The 23,017-nt window shown below is 38.3% G+C and overlaps 1 protein-coding gene across 3 annotated transcripts in view; it reads left to right on the top strand.

Moving 5' to 3' along the window:
* The window catches only part of EFNA5 (ephrin A5), a 264,204-nt gene that overhangs the window by 236,319 nt on the left and 4,868 nt on the right, over nucleotides 1–23,017 (top strand). For 2 of the 3 annotated variants that reach the window (XM_011365147.2, XM_023533630.1), the window contains exons 3-4: nucleotides 21,029–21,094; nucleotides 21,473–21,553. In XM_011365147.2, the coding sequence (XP_011363449.1) occupies nucleotides 21,029–21,094; nucleotides 21,473–21,553 (147 nt within the window). The remainder of the gene's footprint in view (nucleotides 1–21,028; nucleotides 21,095–21,472; nucleotides 21,554–23,017) is intronic. The other variant, XM_011365148.2, reaches the window with a different exon arrangement.

Raw genomic sequence — 23,017 nt, 5'->3', positions numbered from 1 at the left:
CGTTATCAATTGTGTGACCCTTATAATAATTATGAATATTCAATAATGCCCCATACATTTACCAAGTACACCATAGATGAGTACTACATACGTTAAGGTTCTCCACTTGTAAACAATATTTATCAATTCTAGCTATCCGAAACAAACAAAAAATAACTTTTCCCCTACTAAAGATAGGACTTTTTTTTTTTTTTTTAAACTGAAGACCTCAGGATGGACAGGAACCAGAACAATGCTGAAGATCTAGAACATAGAAATAAGTGGACAATTAGAGTTATCTCATCAAGACCTAGCCATTTGATTTTCTCAACTCTAGCAAGTCTCCATTACCTGTGTCACTCTACTCAGAATTCAAGTTCCTGGGAGAATGAATTTGATTGACAGCCCCAGCAAGATTGCGTGAAATAAGGAGAGAGGAGTTCTTAAAAGTTTTGTAGTTGTTTGGTTTTTAGCCTGGGGAAGATAGGTAGTGATGCTGAACAGGCAAAAACAATCACTGGGCAATATTGGGCTGTATTTCATTGATGAGTAGTAGCGTAGAATATGTGAAATTGTTCAAAACCTACATAATCTTTTAAGTACAACGGGCAGAGCATCAATTTAACGTTTATATTTCTAGTTTGTTGTACAGTAACATTTTATTTTTGTCTAGCACTTTTGCAGGCTTTACTGTGTTCCAACAAATTAAAGAATGTGACTCATATTTTTCAGTTAGGATTTCTCTCACATTTAATTGCTTTTCTTTCTTTTAATGGGGATAATATGAAAAAAAAAAAAAAAGAGTCCAGAGAAACAATCCAAAATATCCTATTTATTGATTTCCAGCTTTATTTTGTTGACGTCAACAGAATACAAGAAATGCAGTGGAATGGGTGAAGTACCGTTTCTGCCACTGCCCAACTTTGGTTGGATCTGGTATCAGTCATATAACTGAGTCTCTTTCTTCAGATGTAAAATGAAGGGGTTGGGCCAGATTGGGGATCCCAAGGTGGTTCCAGAAAACAAGAAAGTTATTAAGATGTTACAATTTGTGATGGCAAGTTCAAGTTCAGTTTAGGAAGTTCTGTGTTGAAAAAAAGTTATTATTTTTTCCTCTCCAAGACTTCTTGGGGCCTTAAATGTGAAACCATACATTGTAACTCTCCAGAGAGAGTGATACAATTTGTTCACTGAACTTACTAGATTTTGGAACTCTTTTTTTCACTGGAACATCTTGAGGGACCTTGCTTCCATGGGATGAGGTTAGATTATTTACAAAATTCTATTCAGCTTTAAAATATACTAAGCATGTACTTCTCCGAGCCATAACAAGTGTGAAATCTATTTTAACATCATTCATCATCCAGCCCTTTCTGTCTAGTCAGCATAACCAGACTCTCTGTAGTGGAATTCACATCCTTGCATCTAATCCTCATATGCGATTAGCCATAAAATGGGCCAGTTGTCGCTTCCTTCAAACATTCATGTGTTTGTAGTGAATTATGCCACTTGTTTTTCTCTGGCTGTTCCCATGAGAGCTATTTTAAGTTCTTAAAATAACTTTTGTCACTTTTCTATAGATCTAAAACATGAAGACAAGACTTTGATTAGATCTGGCAAATAAGTAAACCATTATGATGCACGTTCAATTTGTAATCTGCTGGGTTTTGTTTTCCCTGAGATACACCTGTGCTTACTCTGCCATTCTTTTCTTTATTGAACTTCATCCCACTTGTATAGATCATTTCACTAGTTGTCTTCAAGGGCAAGTCGCTGCACTCAAGTAATTCTACTTACATTCTCAAGCCCATGTCACATCCTTTAATGAAAATATTAAGTAATAATTCCAGAATGTCTAAGCTGGGGACCAGAGGAAGGGAGGCACTCAATTATATGCCTTCGAAGCTGGTCCTGAACATTGATAATCCTATTTTTGCAATGAATAACTTGCTCATTTTACACTCCCCAGTACTATGAACTGTCTTTTCATCTGGTATCTCGTTGTACAGAAGACGTCACGCTGCTTACATAGCTGTTTCAGGACATTGTCCTCACTGCACCCTCACGAGTTCTTTTGCTCCCCCACAGACCTGTGTGGAAAGTGCTCCTGGTGCTTTGAATCATTAGATTCTGCCTGCTGGGGTCCCCAAAGCCTTGATTTCATTAGAAACTACTCTAGGACGTAGCTACAGGGGGGCTTCCTACACTGGTAATCCAAAAATGAAAGGTGAGCCATAGTCCCTACCCTCACGAGTTCAGTTCCTTGGGTGAACATGGATGGCTGGCGTAGGTATTCAGTGACTGCTTTTTAACTGCCTTGTGCCTGGCACTCCCTTCTGATTAGCAAGTGTATCCACATTCCCAAAAGGCCCTAATTGAACCTGCCCCCTTAGAAGCTTTTAATGTTTTTGTATCAAGTTTAATAACACAATTTAGCACTTTGGACTAGGTCCTTTGGTTCAGAGTTAATGGAAACACCACACCACAGAGCCTGCAACTTCTATCTGCCTGTCAAGCTCCTTGCTTCTTCCTTCAGAACAATGATGACAACTTTAAATCTTGTATCTTACTCTCTAAAATGTAAGGTCCTGAGGCAAGAACTGCACATCTCTTCCTTCTTATTGTAAACATAGTGGCACAAGGAAGGGAATGGGGTGGGGGCCGGTGAATAAAGATGGAATGGTCTACCTCTGTGAGAGTCCACGGGATTCCGGTAGAGCCTACCGAGGCTTTGACCCTGAGGATTCCAGCTTTCTGGAATTTTTTATCTGTGCAGATTTAAAGAAAGGCAGATACTGCTAAGTATTTTTTAAATTATTGTTTCTAAATGGGGTAAAAAGAAATAATTAATGTTGATTTTATCCCCTGAGGGGACTACGAATTGGTCTGTATCATTTTAAACAAGCACGACATATGAAAATTAGGATTTTACAAAAGATAAGTTGCAGAATGATCATTCCATCTACAGAAACAAATTTTTTTTCAATAGCCCTGGAGCATTTTTTAAATAATTTGATTTCTAAAAATCCAATTTACATATACTTTTCAGGTTCGAATGGGTTACAGGAAACAAAAGTTGTTAATTTTTGAAAAGATATCTGTCAGTAAGTAGGAAGAACATATCTGTGAGAGTGGATGCAATTCTCGATGCCCAAGAATTGAGATAAAATTTTATAAACCTGTTTCTTAGTAAGATGGTGGCGTAGTGGTGGTTACGGGGCAGTTATGCGTATATCGTGTTGCCAAGGGCAAGTTGTGGCAGTAGCTCTAGCCTTGGCCGAAGTCGTACATGTGTAATGACAGTACTATACTGTGTGGAGAATAGGGCTGGTAGCTACTTATGAGAAATAACAGTTCTGTAACTTCATTAGTTTTTCAAATTAGTATCACAGACAGCTCCCACTTTTCACCACTGTGCTTTCTGGAAATAGAATCGTAAAGCAGAGAGTTGTAAAGCGCCTCCCATTTTCCTCTAGGAGTGATACCTTAACTGCGACTGTGTCTCTGACTATATATTTGAGAAAAATAAATCATAACCATGACCAACCTTATGTCAGAGACAAACATGCAGTAGCTATAACTTCCTACAGTTATTCAAAATAGTAAAGTTATACTATTTTCTATAAAAGGGACATAAATATATTATACACGTTGATTTTGCATGCATTCTAAAGAATATGTTCAGCAAATAAAAAGTTCAACTAAACTGTTTCATAAATTTTAGCAGAACTAGCTTACTATAAATTTATTAAATATTTAATTCCTAATAATTTGGTTCTTTGTATTGAAGAGGAGCTGTGGGGATGATTTCTTTGCCCTAGTTCTGTCCATGGTAGTTTGAGTGAACCCTTTTCTTTTGATAGATGTCCCTAGGCCAGATCAACCTGTTCACTGTCCTTCTGCCAAGTAAGATGAACTTTAGTGGGTTCCTTGGCCTCTCTGAAATGCTGAAGCTCAGTTTCTTAAACTTGTAAAATGAGGAGCCTGAACTAGACGGTCCCTAAGGCTCAGAACCTTGAGTTTTGTGATTCAGTGATTTTAGCTTGCAGATTGGTGTAAGGATACAAATGTGATCAGGGTTTAGCTATTGATGATGGATGGTGGTAACAGATTTACCTTCAGGTCCGCGTCACCACCCCTCGCCCCTCCTTGCATTTCCGGGCTTCTCAGGGCTGCATTACTCCAAATAAAGGCCACCAACAAAAATCTGACCTTCTCTAATTTGGTACTTGGCTGATATTTTGCTATCACCTGCCTTCACCCTTCACAGGAACGCCTTGAAAACGACCACCGGGTTATTAGTAGAACCTTTTTCAAAGATACTTTAGAATAATTTTCCTTTTTGCAAAGTATGTTTTCGTGCATCTTAATTAAATTTGGAAAAAAAATAACCCCACTCTGTCTTGACAAATAAGCCACTTATTCACATTTATAACAAGCTTAAGGACCTACATACAGTTCAGGAATCTCACATGCCTACTCAGTTACTGGCTTTTTTATTTTACTTTTTTTACTGCAAACTTGTGATTTTATGGGCATTCATAGAACAGTGAGCACACCAACATTTTCTTGGAGCGACCTTGTCTTTCATTCATTTATTCTTTCCTTCTTTCATTCAACAGATATTTATTGAATGCATACTGCTGGTCAATTAGTCTTTTAGATTTTGCAAATCCAGTAGAGAAAAAAATAGGCAAAAGCCCCTGCTTTAAAAGAAACTACACTCTATTTGGGAACAAGAGTGGGAAGGGGGATAAACAAATAAATAAATATGAAATATGTGAGATAGTTGGTAAATGCCATGATGAAAAACTAGAAGAGGGTAAGGAGAATAAAGAATATAAAGGCAGGGAAATTGATATTTTAGATATATTTAACATATATAAAATATATTTAAATATATACTTTTATAGGGTGACCTAACTATGTAATTATATATAATATAGGATGTTCAATTTAATTGTATAATTATTTAGGCTGATATATATGTGAGGAGAGACAGAGAGTGAGCAGGAAAGGCCTTTCTAATAGTTAACACTTAACCTAAAAGAAGAGGAAGGAAGCCATGTGTCTGTCTGGCAAGGGCCTGAGGAGAGTCACACGGCCACATGGTTGGAGCAGGATGAAGAAGGGGAGCCCTATAGATGTGTGTAAATGTGTGTGATGGATGATGGTTGAGAGGTTCAGATGAGGACCCGGGATTTCACTCTAAGTGAGATGGGAGCTGGGAGCCATGAAGGGTTTTGAGCAGTGGAGTAATGTGGTCTGATTCAGGTTCTACCAGGATCACTCTGACTCATTCATCCGTCCTGAGTAGGGCAAAATCCTTTGTTTCTCTGGCCGGATGGGATCTTACGGATTCGGTTCATTAACGGGAAGAATTTTAGGAAAATAGATGGTGCAGGAATAAGTTGCTTGTGTTGCTGAGTAGGACATTATGGATCAGATACCTACGTTGCAAGAGAAAAAGAAAAAAAAAACAGAAAGATACAGTCACCCATAGTGCACCTTATTAATGAACTCTTGTACTTATTGAATTTAAGGTAAAAATTCATGAATCTGCTACATTTGTTATTTTTCTGAGGCATCAGGAAAGGCCTTTGACTCTGTCTGTATGTAAATAGGCAGGCGGCTTTGGGCTCTGCAGCCCTCCTTCCCTCCTTCTCCCCACCCTTTCCCCAACAGAGCCCTCTCAGGTTTTGGATAAGAGGAATTTCTGCTTTACATGTTAATTTTGATTCTTGTGCCACAAAGCTGTCAGCTAATTTACTTCTCCAGGCCAAGGCCAAGACACCACGGGGGTGGGAGCAGTCAAGAGCTGCCCAGATCCCGCGGGATGCCATGAGGTAGGGACAGCAACGCCAGGATGAGAAACCTCTCTTTTCCCTGGGAGTGTGTACTAAGGACTCTGCCAATTTACCCAGTTTTCTTTTTGGAACATTGGGTTACTGTGTTTTGTTTCCTGTTTCCTCCCTCAGTGGTGCATGGGGGTACTTAGGAGCGCATCAGTTACAGTAATGTAGTATGAAAAAACTTCCTCCTGACATGCGCCTGATTAGGAAGGATGCACAGGGCGTGTCTCTGCAGGCAAAACTCCCACTCGGTTTTCTTACTGAAACCTACTGTGAATGCTTCCGATTACACGGTCAAGTTCTACCAAGTTTTAAGCTGCCCCCAGACTTTTTGGGGAGGATTTTTAAGAGTCTCTGGGAAATTATGACAAAAATTTTTGAAGTAGGGCAGCCGTGAAGAAAAGTATGCTTTATACCGTAAACTGAGGTTGTGCAGTTTTGGCATCAGAAAGACTTGGATTTGAATATCCGGTCTGCCATACAACTAGCTATCTATGTCATGGCTAACTACTTATCCCTCTAAGCCTCAGTTTCCTCATCTCTGAAATGAGGATAATAGTACCTCCCTGGCAGAACTGTTTGGAGGATTAAACTTAATAAACCTGGCACAGTGCCCGGTGCATAGAAGAGTAGATAAATGGGAGCTCTTAAAATAATGTTGTTATGCATCCTGAAGTGAAGTTCCCTCCCACCAAGCTCCATATCAATTAAGAAATAATTTCATGTTTCTAATTTGTATTTGGTCAAGTTAGAGAAAAAGAAACATGGAGAAATAATATCCTAGAGTAATTGGTGCCAAAAGAATCCTAAAATAAAAATATAGGTCTTGTTATTAATCCCTCAAAACAATCATTTGTTAACCATTCTGTGAGAGATTTATTGACTGTAACATTCATTTGGAAATGCTAAACTAATGAGAACTTGGCCATTAGTTGTGATAATGGTCTGTCATTTCGAGTTTGTACCATGTGTACATATTTGGCCTTATTTCGAAATTAGAAGTTATTTCAAATTCATTTCCTTTCTTGAAAATGGCCTTATGATTTAGGTCATGCTTTGGATTATATGAGTAGTATTCCTATAATCCATCGTCCCAGATAAACTAGATGATCTGGGCTATTTTAAGATCGAGAAACTTCAAGCATTTTTTTTTTTTTTCAGAAATTGCATAAAGAAGTTACAGAGGCTTCTCAAGCCTCTAATTTATCTTTTATGCCTATGCTTGATTGTTATTCCATATGAAGGTTTATTTTCCTTTTAAAATAGCTCTGCACAGAGAGAATATACTGCTAAATACTACTGCAAGAGAATGTTTACAGATGCAAATGACTTCTATTTAAGGAGCTCCTGATTAAAACATGAAAGAATGTGGCACTAGAAAGCATGTGAATAACCTTTGAAAAATCTCACAATAGAACTGAATATGGGATATTCATAATCTAGGATTACAGCTTTAAGAGTATGTGTGAATGTACGTTCAATGAGCTGCAAAGGACCTCAAATTGGAACTTATTAATCTAATTTTACTTTAATTTAGATAAATAAACTTCTTTATGATCAGGAAACTGTAATGTGGAGTAAACTGGAAGGCCAGTGCAGCAGAAGGAACTAGTACTACATTTGCCTGCAACAAGTGAGCCAGTTTCCACAATTGCATCTTTCTAATAAAGACAAGATATCTTTCCGATAAGCTCTTCACTGGTCCATTTCAATCTCTCCTAGATGCTTTGAGGCTCAAAGTCTATTTCATTATTTCATTTTCTTACTGCTCACAGAGCAGGCCGCTAATAAAGTCGGGAAAAAGCTGTGATCTTTGGCAGACTTTTTTTTTTTTTTTCCCCAATCTATTTGTATCCAGAGAGGATCTGCTCTTTGGTTTCTTGTTTTAAAGACTAACCTTCTGGGGTCATCCGAGAGATGAGTACAAGTTACGTGTCTCATTTTGGTGGAAATAATGTCTTTCGCCCTTGGGTGTAGTAAGCAGCCTGGTTCCTGCCCTGCGTACGGGTCCCAGAGAATGGCCTTGTTCAGGCCCTGGCTGTGTAGGAGAAGTAATGAACATGTCACGCGCGTCTCGGGTTTTCCAGTCTCTGGCACAGCTGTGGCACTTTACCCCCCCTGCTGGGAGGCACAGCACGCTGGCCATTTGTTGGCAAGTTCATATTTCACACTGCAGGGAATTGGAATGATTGAACAGACAGAAGAAGAGTTTTATTTGCAGTAGCCTACGTATCCCCAGACTCTGATTCGGCATAAAACATCTGCTTCATGATCTGCTTCAAGGCCAGTTCCTTTCCTCCCACAAAGGTTACGACTTCAGGCAAGCTGTGCTTCCACTGGCAGGAGGAAATTTGCCCAAAGACTTGATTTAGTCAGAATCAAAGCATCCTGCCACAGAATTGCTGTTTTTCAATTATCTCCAAAGAGGCAACCAGACTTTAAATGTATCGGTATAATAAATGCAGTGAAATAAGGCAGGCACTCCCTTCCCCGTTGCTAACAAGGAGAGGTGCATTACAGTTGTGCATCCACACCCAGAAGCCTGTGAAACTTATCTAGCTATCTGCTAACACACTTATCTTGATAACAGCCCATGGTAGGCATGGCCTTCTGATGTATTTCGGCCCATCAGCGTGGTAAATAAGCACACACATCGGTTTTACCTGCAGTGTTTACATTTTTCAGATTATAAAAACAAAGTGACATGATGCTGAATGTAATTATCACTATTTTTCATAGCGAAGAAGCATCATACAGCCTGTTTTGGTATGATCCTAATGACTAATAATATTTACCCGCGTGATTTTGTTGCGCATGGTCATATTTTTTGTTCAAGATAGCCCTCGCTAGCCTTACAGACCTGTATACAAAATTAAAAGCTGGCATTTTATTATGCTACAGCAATTAGATGCCATCCTCGTAATGAGAAACATGACATCTTCATCGCTCTCCTCTATATTTTCATGTTGTTTTAATGCAGACATTTACCAGACTTTAATATAATCTTCCTCCTGTGTGCACGCACGCGCGCGTGCACACATACACACACACATACACACCCCTAATCGAATATCTGCATATTTCCGAGGAGTCCTGTGGGTGAAACCATGTATTCATCTTCCTTAGTTCTTAGGCCACTTTGGTTTAAGAGGAAGAACTGTTGGTTTTATGAAGTGCCTTTTTCTATAAAGTCAAAACCTCACAGCGGTGCACAGAAAGCCGATGGTATAAAGGAGCTAAGTAGAGTCTTTAATAGAGAGAGCTGGGTTGTAAGTGTTTTTGTTCCTACGGAGCAGATAGATTTGGCTCCATCTGTTCCATATTCATAACAAAGGAGCGCACTTACAGGAGGGCCAACTTCCCAGAGACGCCTGGTAATGATCTTTTCACCAGAAAGAAAGCATCTGAACCCAGTGGCTTGGCCCTGTGGAAAAGCAGCTAGCAGGACTGCCCTTCAGAACCCTGATTTCCTTGTAACTCAGGTTGACATCAATTTTTCCAAAACATAGAATGAATAAAAAAAAAATGACCGATTTCTCATCTTCCTGCAGCACTGTGTGGCTGGGAAGTTTAAAATGTATGCGTTTCACCACCCTCTCCTGCAACCACAAAAGATTTGTAATTAGATAGCATGGGGGTAAGTCTGCACTTAAAGTATCTAAAGGTATCACAGGGGAAAGGATGTTCTTCAGACTTTTAAGTTGTTCCTATTCAGACTTTTTAATCTTTTTAAAACCGGGGTTAATGAATAGAAATATGAGTTACACCAAATAAGGAAAAAACCCCTGTTGAGTTTGTAATTAGCAAACTCAAAGCCAATTTCAACTGAGACCTCTTAGATTAAAAAGATGAGTTGACCCACGAGTATGTACTTTTTCTTCAACTAAAGCAAAAGAAAAATAGAATGATTTTTTTTTTTTTTGGCCAAAATGTGAAGCTATACAAAAACTTCCTGTTTATGGCATGTAGTCAGCATTGAAATGTAAATGTAAATGATTTCTTTAAATAGGAAATCAGTATTAATATCATGGCTAGTGGATAGAAAGCTGTATTAATAAGCTAGCATCACAAATTTCTTAAGAAATATGAACACATTTCGAAGTATGGTTATCCTTTTCTCCATTGTGTAGACTTTTCAAATACAAGACGCTCCTAGAAAATAAATACATCATTGATTTAATATACTTTATGTTAAAGTTACAATTGTAATTTATAAAACTTTTATTACCCATTTTTGTACAAACTGTGTATTATCATCTCGCTAAACTAGGTTTTTTTGGCAAATCAGATGGTAAACAAATCTCTTAAAAAGTTTGCTGCAGCAGTCAAGTGGGCAGAGTTTTCATCTAGCTATGATACCCTGCCCTATAGCAAGAGGAAAAATAAGTAATATTCACAGAGAGTGAAGAACATAGCTAATCAATCTGTGAAGATCTCAGGTTTCTAGAACACCTTGGTCCCTTTGATTATTTTGTGTAAAATATGGACCTGAATATTTCTGGCTTATTCCATTTTTATTTCATTTATTCATTTCTTCAAAAATATTTTTTTGTGCGCCTACTTTGTACCAAACACTATGTTAGACACGTGATGGTGTATTTAAAAAAAAAAGAAAGAAAGAGTTCCTGCTTCTGGAGCTTATAGTTTAACTGGGAAATGGACAATAAACCAGGAAACAAACAGATCTCTAACTGCCAATTATGCTAGGACCTATAAAAGGAATTAAATGTGGTGACAGAAATATGGAGAGTAGAAGGTAGACAGCTTTTGATGGGGGCGATCAGAGAAAACCTCTCTGGGGAGGCAGCATTTGAGCCATGGCATGAAAGGAAGTATTGATATGAATTTTTGGTGCAGATAGGATAGTTTTTGTCTATGGGAAAGATTATTTAGTGGGTTAGTTTGGATTTAAAATTTGATATTTGACTTATTAAAGTTACAAATTAAAATATATAATTCTTGCTAAAATTTTAAATTTACCGTATTCAAATTAGCTTACACATCTTATTATTCTACATATAAGACTAGTAAATTCAAATATTTGGTTTCATTTACAAACTTGGTTAATTAAACTCCTTTAAACATTAAAGATTTATTACATTCTCTTTTCTTTTTAAGTACTTAAATTATTTGACTGTAAAACCTTCCTGAGTACTTAATTCTTAGCATCACAATAATTTAAACCTAAAAATGATACAATTTTAGTTCTCTTAAATGTTTTAAAACTTTATGTAAACCTAAGATTTCACTTAGTCACAAGTCTAAATCAATTGTTCTATTATATATTTTAAATTGGAATTACACGTTTGACCTGTTACTCAAAGTTTTCCTCCACTTTAAAAGTATTAGTTTCACATTCTCAGATGCTTGTTTAACACAAAATACGAGCTCTGTGGTTTTTATTCTTTTAAAGATGCCTGTAGTTAGTTTTTAAACTCAACTGTGGCTAAAGTACATATTCCTCAATGCATTTTGGGGGTTAATGTTCTCAAGTAATGTTTGAGGCGCCTTAACTTGCTGAGGCTTCTGAATGACTAGAGGGTTTCAGCCAGGATGGCTTCACCCTTCCCTCTGGTCATGGTCATCCTGGCGTCTCTTTTCCATACTTTCTTCATGGAGCCCATATTCACTTAATTCTGGCATCACCTTGCCTTTGTTCTCCTGTTCACTGGAGGGGCTTGCAGCCCCTACACAGGCTGATCATTTGATGAGAACCTGCATATTTGTGGCTCTAAAGTTACCCACATCCCTTTATGTCTTACCTTCTGGGGCCACACACTCACAGATATGAAAGTGATATGTTTGAATTTTGTATGTCACTCCAGGCTTTGTCTATTAGGTCAAAGGTTCCAAGATGATTTCCTAAAGAGTCAGCAGAAAAGGGAGAGGAACCTTCCAGAAAAGGAGGATTTAAAAATAGTTTTCTTTGGCATTTGCCACTACCCTTCTCTTGGTTTTCCTTTTTATTTTAAACCTGAATTTTGATTTAGGTCTGGTCAACAAATCATGTTGCAGCTACACTTAACCTCTAGATGTATTCTTCAAATCTTTATAGAACACGTTAGGAACAAAGCGGTGGACTCCTCCGAACTGAGACCCCTGCACGGCCCCTGCCACAGAAAACATGAAACTAGTAGCAGAGATGCTGTGTAACAGTAAAATAGAATGGGGTACGTGCTATTGAGGGGGTAGAGACAGATTGGTGCAAGTACTCAGAAGAGGGTTACTGTGTTGGGGAAATGGGGAAATATCTCAAGTGGCCAGAGGGAGCTGGGATCTTGAGAGGCAAAGGACAGGTCACATAAGGGAGATGGGATGATCCTGGGAGGAAATACTGTTTGGAATAGTTATGAATGTGGATGGAAGGAGAGAAAAGAACGGGAGAGATAAAGAAGGAAATCAGAGTTGGGCACAGATTATGGAAGACCCTCGTTGCTGTCCTGCGGGGCGATGCCCTGCATTACGCAGCTATTAACTTTACTGGAAATGTTCCTACTCCGAGGCGACCAGAGCAAACTAGAATTTAGTCCCTACCATTAGCTTTATTCGCTTTGTCAACATGTAGTCTTCATCAAGGGAAGTGATTTTGTTGTAAAACAAGACATACAATCCTGGTACCCAACTCTCCTTCCTTGGTAGAACTTAGTTTTCCAAAGAGAGAAATGAATTTGTTCAGGCTTCTAGGGTTCCATTCAGGGCTTGCTGTCCAAAGGAACGGCTGCTCCTGCCTGGATACTTATCTCCCCACCAGAAATGGCAGACACTGGGGAGAATGTGGCCTACTGGCTAAGAACAACAACTAAAATAAAACATACATTTGTGTAAATGTATGTTTACCCAAATATGATGCAAAAGAATACTGAAGACAGGAATAGGTACCATTTACAGTAACCCAGTACCCATGGACTACTGTGGGCATGGTACAGTGTTTGCATGCACCTTTGGGCTGGTTTTATTTAGTGTCTTTGCTGTAATACAGTCTGTGCAGCTGCGAAGGTGATCTTAACTCCCAGCCTCGTTGCTTCCCTGCAGGATTTATGTTCTCATCTGTGGTCAAATCTTTCTGATATGATAGCTCACACTCTTGATTGAAAAAAGAACATAGAGAAACTAGGCATGATTTTCAAAAGAACAAGATCCTCCAGTGACCTTTTCAATTCTCTAAATTCTCACCCCAGCCTCAAATAATATCCTCACACAAACCCCTCCACCACACACACAAAACTATGCAGAATCTGGTTTTTCTAATTTAGGCTAGAAATAAAGAGTCACGATTTTATGACTCAACTTTTTATCCCAACCATCCATAGTCTAATCTCTTCTCTCTTCTATACATTTGTACTTAGAACTAGAGATTCCTTACTTAGGAAACTGCCGTGCAGAGGGAGCAATTTGGTCAGAACTGACAATGTCAATCTGTGGAGTAGTGAATATCATTTCTAGATGTATAGGGGTTGGTCACCTGAGTTTCCAAGTGCAGTATAAAAGTTTAGTGCCCCTCTAAAGTAGGTCATACTTACTTTTTTTTTTTTTCCCAAGAAGGGAAGGCTTACAGGAAAACCTAGGCTTAGGTAGGTTAAGCAAACTGACCAGAAGGCACAAAATAAGTCAGAATGGGTGAACCAGAAAGAAAGGCCACTATTAAGTGTGCACTCAAACTACTAAACCCTGTCCCTTCCAAGGCCCTCACCAAGGAAGAGAAGGATGAAAGCGGTTACGAAAGGTTCAAAGAAATGTTAACTTTCTTTTAGGAGCTTCTCTGAATGGTATTAACTTGATGTTTTATTAGTAATGTACTGTCATGCTGCATTAATGCTATATGATAACAACATTGTTTCTGTTAATACTGTACAAATGAGTAATAGGATTTGTGGTTTTCTTTGCTTACAAGGTAATAGTCACCCCAACAGCTTATCACAGAGGTGGCACAAGGAACCTGTGGAGAAGGAATGATATAAATAGTTCCTCTCTGGGATTCTAGGAATTCTGCCTTCTGTCTGAATTTTTGTTTTTGTTATTTTTATTACCTGGCTTTTAGCTGAAGAAGAGTTTTTGTAAGTGAATCATTCTGCTTATTTGTTCTCTTGTGTCAGATTATACATATCTGATCCAGCTGGCAAAATCCACAAAAATTAACCCAAACGAGAGAAAAAGAACTCTGACCTTAATGGCTTGGGACTGTCATTTCAATAATGTGGCCTCAGGCAAGCCCAGGTCTCAGAAAGTAATTACAACATTGATTTATAATAGGAAATTTATTTTTTCCTAACTATTCAAAGATGTTCGGTGTTGTTGTTTTTTTTAATAGTAAAATATCCAATAAGGGACTTAACTATATCTCTTTGTGTTTAGAATTTATTAACAATTAAAATGATATCTAAATGTTATCTTGCTTTCTGTGCCTCTGTGGAAAGGAGTCTTCCAATCCCATCATGAAAGAAAGAGATAAAGTCTAGATTCTAGATTCTAGATTCCGAATCTGAGATTTAAGCTGACTTAAATTTTCCTTAACAAGATTTAGAAATGCTTCTTAGAGAGGATATTTTAAAAGCATTCTCTGAAATCCAGGTTATTTTTTGGTCATGCTTTAATAGGCAAATCATATACTTGTTCAGTAAGCAGTAGAAACAAGTTTATTGTCAATGAGCTTTAAAACACAAGTAAAAGTTTGCCCGCGCTTCAAATAAATGTGTACAAAAACATGATAATGTCCTATTTGTTTATTCCTACAAATCAGTGGAAAGAAACTTGTCCTCAGCTATTTATTTGAGGTTGCTAAGAAAAAGTAATTGACCTACTGAGGCTTAGCTGCTGGAATTTAAATAATACTTAAGTTAGCGTTTGCAGTGAGAATTTTGCCTAAGGGGGTAGAGAGATTGGGGGAGAGCCATGGGTGCGTGGTGGTACCTCTTATTTTCTCTTTTGTCTGAGGCTGCACAGCTGGAACTTATTTTACTTCCCTTGCCCTGAACTTTACTCTAATTATTTGTCTCTGTTACAGTTCCCTGGTGTTGAAACCAAGTTTTAGCTTGAGGAATATGTCGTTTTACCCATTATATTGTTGGAAACACACCCTTCTTCCCTTTCTAGTATTTTAAAAAGAAACATCCCCAGAGCCATATCAGAGTATCTAATATTTACATGATATTTTAAATTTCTCCAAGGCTTCTACCTTTACTTAGTAACCTCATTTTCAAGTTTTCCATCTGGGGCTTTGGCCTTAACCTGCCAGTGATTTAAGTCTGGAGACACTGCGGGCTACGAGACATAAAATGTGTCGGCAAATGGAGCCAGCTCCTGTGGGTGCTCTTAGGATGCAAGTTAGATAAACCTGGAGCCAAGAGCAGGTTATTAAAACATGTGACTTTTAAGTCTCAAAAGGTAGAATGGTGAGATGTATTATTCCATCATTACTGGCGATTTTGTTCTTTATATGAAAATAGACATGGTGCTGTTTTTAAAAAGGGGCAGATAGCCAGTTGCAAATTGTCGCTAGGGTATTCTTTTCTAAAAAGAAGCCTAATTTTGTTTTAAGATTTTTTTTGAGGGTGTGGTAACCATTTTCCAAGAAGTCCATTTGGCTTTGGTTAATCTCTGTCCTGTTCCCACAACTTCTGTTCTCTGTCCCCACCCACATACACAAAATAGATTCTATTAATTCATTAAATTCTAGAAGACATTTTCAGCAGCACTATTTAAATGGCTTTACTTTTTCAGCGTTTATTGTGAAAGGAATATTAATGCTTAATTCCACCATCACCTGTCTAATTTGCATATGTCTGTGTTGTATGTTAAACGACACAAAAACCCACAGAGGAAAAAACTGAGCTCTGCTAACAACTAATAGCCTATCTTTTCTTTTGACTTGCAAAATTTGAGAAATATTGCCTGTGGCAAACATAATGGAAAACTGCATTTTAAATGCTTTCACACACACTCATTTCTTAAAAAAAAAAAAAAAGAAAAGAAAGGAAAAGAAAGCAGCTGACTTTTATTCTTAAAAATAAAACTTCTCAAAGTACCTGGATTGACAAGGGACACAGAAAAAGAGAAGGATTTGGGCTTTTGGAATTAAGATTTGAGGATGAATAAGGTTAGGCAGAGATGTTAAAGTCATCTGATGAATACAGTATTGGGCCTGAAAATGTGAAAAATATATAATAACGAGAGTCTTATTCCTCTCCTGCTAAACTTCAGGCTCTTCGTGAAAAAGGATGTTTGTTACCTTGATTATCTTTGAGTTGCTTGAAATCTCATGATGTTTGTATTTCATCTGATAGCCTGTGTAAAGGATAACTGATAGGAGATTTTCGATATGAAGAGGTTTTAACTTATTATGAAAGTTCTTTTATTTCAGCTATTTTTAAGCTCATCTTTACTTTCTATTTCTCATATTTGAGGAAAGGGCTTCTCCCTTATGATTTAAGTTTACATTTTGTATCAAAGCTCATTTAGGTTTGCCCGGCAATTTGGAGTTAAAGTGAGGCATCGTTGCTAATTGCAAGGAACAGCGCAGGTTGGCTACATTAGCAAAAACAAACTAAGTGGCATGGGACAGAAAATGAAAAACAGTTTTTAAATGCTGGAGTAAAAACAGATATGTTTTGTAGTATTTCTTCAACAGCAGCTTATAATTACCACAATTCAAGGCCTATTTTAAGTAAACTTTTAACAGTAGCTTGAGAAGTAAACTAGTAAGGGATCCAGTTGTTTAGACAAGAAGGTAGAATAAAGAGGAAACTGCTTTGTGGGACTCAGGGCTAGGCGGTCCTTTAGCAGAGCAGCACCAACGCCTTAGGCCTTAGGTCTCAAGTCACTGTGGGAAGCCTTTGAGAGCACGAGTTGTCTGTACGCAGCGTTGCATCAGTTAGCTCTTGAGTAACAAATTACCCCAAAACTTATAGTTAAGATGACACATCATTTCACAGTTTCTGTGGTGAAGAATCCAGGGGCAGCTTAGCTGGGTCCTGTGGGTCTGGGTCTCTCACAAAGGCGACAGTCAGTTCAAGGCTTAGCTGAGCAGGATTCTAATTCCAGCTCACTCACGTGACTGGATTCGGCTCCTTGCGGGTTATTGCACTAAGGCTTCATTCAGTTCCTTGCGCGCTCTTGGCCGATGTCTCCCCTCGGTTCCTTGCAACATGGGCCTCTGCATTGAGAATCTCACAGTGACACCTTACTTCTGGAACACGAGAAACAGCAAGACAGAGAGTGCTAGTGAGAAGGAAGTCAGTCTTTTGCAACATAATCACAGAAGTGACATCCCATCACCTTTGCTGAATTCTGCTCATTAGAAGCAGGAAACTAGGTCCAGCGTACTCTCAAGGGGAGGGGAACACACAAAGGCAGCATACGGGCAGGGTGGGGATCACTGGAGTCCGGTCAGAAACTGTCTACCACAAGCACATCGACAGGCCTATCGTGAATTGTGACGTGACTATCACATATTTGCAATCCTAAATACAGCTTTTGGGAGTACTGATTTGGGGGCACTGAATGTGGTCCCTTTATGTATCAAACTGGCTGCTAAGTGCTGAGCAGTGCTCACCTGAGGCTCAGGAGACCAAGGGAACAGATTTTTAGGAATGGCTGAACGCAGAGCCCCTGTCTGAAGTCATGGAACAGAGTGAAGATAAGCAGCCCTCGTGGTCTTATTAGCGTGATACTCTAAACACAGAGAACCAGAGGGCCCCCAGGTTATATTTCATTATGTGTTGTAAGGTTTTGATTAGTACTTTGCAGATCATTAGTGGGGAAGGGACCCTGTGGATTGATTTATAAAGCTGCTATTAAGATCATGGAGTGGGAGGCTGTACTTGCTTTAATGGTCCCCAGTCCCTTACTCCCGCTTCCTGACTCGAAATGTACATTTTCAACAGTAAACTGAGTTAAAGGGATATGGCTCTGGCTTGTGCGACAGATGTTTAAGACATGAGTTGAATTTCTCATTTTAATTTGACAAATTCTACTAGGAAGAGTTCGGGTCTAGGTTTTCTTCACCTGTTGCAAATTAATCTCTTTTTGGTTGCCAAACCTCCAATTTAGGAACTTGGGGATGAAATGTTTTCATTCCTTTGTCCCAGTTGCTATTGGTTAGCTTCCGGAGGACCTGTAAAGCCTCTATAAAATCCCCTCTGATAAACATGTCTGGGACGCCCTCACACTCCCGGACAAAGCTAATTCCCCCCCAAAGATGTGTTGGCAATTCATGCAAACCTTGGCACCCATCAGGGAAACTGGCACATAGTAGGAATTTTAAAAACGTTTGGATGGACGAAGCTGCAGTAATAAACATGTCAGTAATTATTCACTATCAGTTTTCAAATGTTCATTATTAATTTTCTAAGGAAAGCAGCAAAAGAACTTAAATATCAATTTTATTTTAATGGAGACCAATGTTGGTCATGACAGAGTGATGTTTCTAGAACCATAGAATCATAGGGATGAATATTACCTACCTCTTGACAAAAGCCAGGCACATTTTAAGTTTTCACTCCCTCACATCCATGTTCCATTCTTCTGCTCAGATTGATCCTGAGAGGATTTTCTTTGTACAATTACTTATCTGAATATTACATTTTCAATTTCTGGTGTTTTGTTTTTAATGCTCAATCTTCTGCTTTTTGTTTACTTGTGACTAGTAAAGCACTCTTATATTACCTTATAACTTAAAGTAGTACTACTAATAATTAATAATCTACGTTTGTAAGTAGTATAAAGGTACCCTACTTTAGTCAGCCCAGGGCTGTGGGGTTAAGAAACCTGTAACATAACATGGAATAAAACCACACTCTCACTTTTTTAAGGCTTGCATAAAAAATTAAGTTTTGCTGATAAATGGAAAAAGGTTTTATGCTTTTTTTTTTTTTTTTTTTCATCGTAGTAAATAAGAAGCCCAAGCTATAGTGACCTATCCAAGCATACCCTCTCAGGTTGTCTCTAAGGGTTAACAGTTTAATCCTTGAGCTCAGGTCAGTTTATAGATTGATTTAATGTAATCTGCATTTAACGTAATCTGCATTGTATACTCACATAGTGTTTATAGTCTTTGTTCATCAATTTTTCAAGGATTAGCATATAATAGTCAAACAGTATCATGAGGTGTCAGTCACGTTTTCATTGTTGCAGCTCTTCTGGTGATAGAGAGGAGAAACTAATGAAGTTTGATGATAAAGGTTTTTATTTTATATAAGTACATTTTATATTCTTAATTCACAGAAGAATATAGCTCATCCAGTAGCTAAGGCTAACTGTCCCTCTTTGAGAGCTGGTGAGAAAACACTCTTCAGCTTTTTCCTGGACAACTTATTATTTGTTGCCATTTCGTTATTACAATGATTTTTATGTCCTGGATTTATAGGATTTCTCCTACATATAAATCTGAAAAACTTGTACTAATTCCAAGAAGTTCCTCCACTAAAACAAACATTTGATTCTGCCTTGAGCCTGTTATATCTTGCCCTGTCATCGGTAAAATAAGTTATCCTAAACCAAGTTCACAAGGCTTGTAGTGAGTTCATCTCAACTCAGAAATCCATGGAATGGCAGTATAAATATCCATGTGCCACTTTTTCACACCACCTTTCATGAATAAGATGTAAACTATCTCAAGAACCCATGTTTTTTTCTAATGAATCGGAGTCACCTATGTGTACTGTATTTGTGACATGCACATTTGCAGTGGGGTCCACAGGAAGGACACCATTTCCTGGATCAAACCACAGAGTGCAAATATTGTGCCCTAAATAACACACTAGGTTACTGTAAATGTCAGTAGAGGGAGTTTTTCCGACTTTGATTTAATGAAAGCCTATAGCAAAGCCAGCTGTTAACACTTCTTAACTGCTTGTCAGGGCGAACGGGGGAGATGGGAAGGGCTGAAAACATCTTTTCTGTAAACTTTTCGTCTTATAATTAAGAATTTTCAACAGGTGTCGAATAGCAACACTAAGGGTTCTTTGCAGCTTGATGTCTTTTAGGTGGTGAATTTATAAGTTCTCTAGGACGTGGATCTGGAGTTACATAAAGTGATTCGTGTAAAATTAGTTTGGAATTTGCATCTTGAACCCTCTCACCTGCAAAATAAGCGTTTTAGTTTTCTGGCCTCCCCCTGAGGAATGGTAAAAGGTCAAAATAAAGAGAAGGCGCACTGAACACCGGTTGTGTCTTCGTCGCTGAAGGTATTACCAAATGAATTGTAAGCCATGTGTTTTTTGATTGATGTCATCTGCTTTTTCTGAACAAAGAAACCACTTGAAGCAAACTAATAGGGAGAAAAGTATGCAGCGCTCGTTTCTGTCATTTTTGTCATTTCTAGAATGCATTAGTAAACATGTGTGATTGTTAAGGTCCTACAGCCCTTAGAAATCCCTTTGACATTATGCTGTGTGTACTGAGGGGAGATGATAATCTTTCAAATGCAGAGAAAGTTTATAGTCTTATTATCTTGAAGAGGGGAAGAAAGTTTCTTCCTCAAATGATTTATAACTTGAAACATGTTGTCATGTTTCGGTAAGCCCACTTTATTAATTCCATCCTTCTCTGTGGCAAATTTTTAAAAATAAATGTATCAGCGCATAGTACTTTCTCAATAGCATATTGTACTTGTAATAGCATGATGGAAGTTGCTGGGCTCGGTTTAGTCATATAGAATGTGGAGCCAAGTTCTGAGTAAAACCTCTAATTGAATTACCTGCAAAGCACTGACAGACAGGCTTTCAGGACAGACAAAGCTTTGCTTTCCCCAGCAGAAACAGGTCATGTTTAAGTTGGCCTTGTAACTATCTGTTATTGGTTTTCGCCAGCACTTTCACCTTGGGCTCTGCTGGGCCTCTTTTCCGGCAGTAGAGGTGGAGTAGCTCTATGAAAGCAGGAGAGCTCAAGCATTATCTTCTTATTTTAGAGAAAATTGATAACAGATCAAGTTAAATGGAAGAGTCTTTGAAATAAAAATCCAGAGTATTGTCTGTAGATTACCAACATTCTTGCGTGATTCTTTCTTGTATTGAGAAGATAGGGGTAGGAAAGTAGCCCTTTCAGTGGCAGTCTGTATCAATCTGAAAAGTGTTTTTGTTTTAACTGCTGGGAAGAATTAGAGTATGCTCCTCTTGTTCAGGAAAGAATTTATTGTAGACCATTTGCATTTGAAGACTAAACTGTTGTTCTCTCCTCTCCCCTTTGCTCTGTCTAATCCACAGCCTCTGCAATCCCAGATAATGGAAGAAGGTCCTGTCTAAAGCTCAAAGTCTTTGTGAGACCAACAAGTAAGTTCACCCGAATGAGCTTCAGAGGGTGGCTTCACTGTGCATGCTTTATTGTGTGGTCTGGTTCAGAGCGGTAAATCTTTTTTACTGTTAAATCCTGTGTGATATCTGTTTTGTATATCGACATCCATGTTTTAGTTTTCATCCGATTTTTTCTCATCATTCTTCATGATGCTTTTATTTTAAGTACACAGCAGTTGCTAACTTGTTGTTTCTTAGACTGTTGTACGTGCACAGCAAATGGGAACAATATTGGCATTTGGATACATGCCATTGATTGTAAAACAATCTCTATAAAAGGAAAAATAGAAAAAAGAAATGGGAGTCGAAGGGTGTCTTCACTAACATATTTGGCTGTTATCTCTATTTTTGTTATAGATAGCTGTATGAAAACTATAGGTGTTCATGATCGTGTTTTCGATGTTAACGACAAAGTAGAAAATTCATTAGAACCAGCAGGTTAGTATGCTTAGAGAATCTCTTTTAACAAATGCATCTCTCTTGTGCTTCAGTACTTTTTTTCCTTTCTCCTCTCCGCATGTTTGCATGTTAGAGTTGCTCTGCTTTTTGCTCATTGCTAGCAATGCTAATATTACTTATACTCTACCTCATTCCTCCAGTATCTTCGTGTAGTGCATGTGAGATAAAATATGATTTTTCTTTTTTGGACATAGGTGTGATACAATGCAGTATTCTAATGTAGAAGCCCCATCAGAATACTAATGAATCTCACTACTTTTTACCATATCCTCCGAGCATGCTGGTGAATCGCTGTGAATATTAATGGATCTGTTTTCATATAACACAGAAGAAATTTCTATTGTATATGCTTATAAAATTTTATGGTGTCTAAATCTATAGATAAAAGTAACGATTAATGCACACAATAGTAACTAACTCAACATAGTTTTCTCTAGAAATTCACATGCATCATTAAAGTGATCTAAAGAACACTTTACTTCAAATATTACTTGTGCTGTTGTCAATAGCAATTGATCTGGAGAAGTATAATCATGTTGCCTCCTAATACCACAAATTCACATACCCGCTACTCCCACAAATGTATTTAGCAGTCTGTTGAGCCAAATGTAATCCTCGATTGTTGAGACAAAACAAGTATTAAGGGTAAATATTTTTTTCTTCTCCTAACTTCCGCACACCCAAATTTTCCCATCACTAAAAAGAAAAAAACAGAACCCACAGAAGTACTCACTGAAGCATTTACACTATAGCATTCTGTATATAAGGTAAATGTGTTAAGTATCCATTTGGTTATAAATTTGATCTGGCTATATAATGTCACTATAGATTGACTGAGAGGTGGGTACCCCCTATCCCGTTTGACAGGTGTGCCTCAGTGGCCCCTGTATGCTAGTCTTCCTGTGGTTTCCTTACCCCTCTCCTGTGACTATCTCAAAGCTTAAGGAAAATTATTTCCTCTTCACAGAAAGATGTGGGCCCCTTTCCTTATGTAAGCTCAGACTTTTGTTCATCTACTTGCAGTAGGACTTTTCTTTCTTAAGGTTCTAGAAATTAAAGGGTTATGAGGTCCATTTTATCCTTTGAGTATTGTTACTGGGACACACAGTCAATGAGCCTTAGGGAAACTTAGCCTGAGTAAATGTGGTGCCTCAGGACATACAATAGCTCTCACATTGTGATTGACAGGAGGAGTTAAGTTTTTCCCCCAAGCAGTCTTTTTTTTCTAGGGCAGGCATCTTACCCAGAAGGCAAATGAGAGGTGTGTACAATGAGGCCCCAGGGATCAGTTAGCTGCTTTAGAAAGTTGCAAGAAATGCGTGCTGATGGGGAGCCATTTTAATTGTGTCCGAGAAATCTGGAAGCATCCCCGTGGCTTTTCAAGGTACCATACCAGGCTCCTCAGAAACTCGAGGAACTGGGCCATCACAGAGTCTGTAAGTT

This window comes from Pteropus vampyrus, unplaced genomic scaffold (genome assembly GCF_000151845.1).
Source record: "Pteropus vampyrus isolate Shadow unplaced genomic scaffold, Pvam_2.0 Scaffold106, whole genome shotgun sequence".
Lineage (NCBI taxonomy): Eukaryota > Metazoa > Chordata > Mammalia > Chiroptera > Pteropodidae > Pteropus > Pteropus vampyrus.
This window is presented reverse-complemented; position numbering and strand designations above follow the sequence as displayed.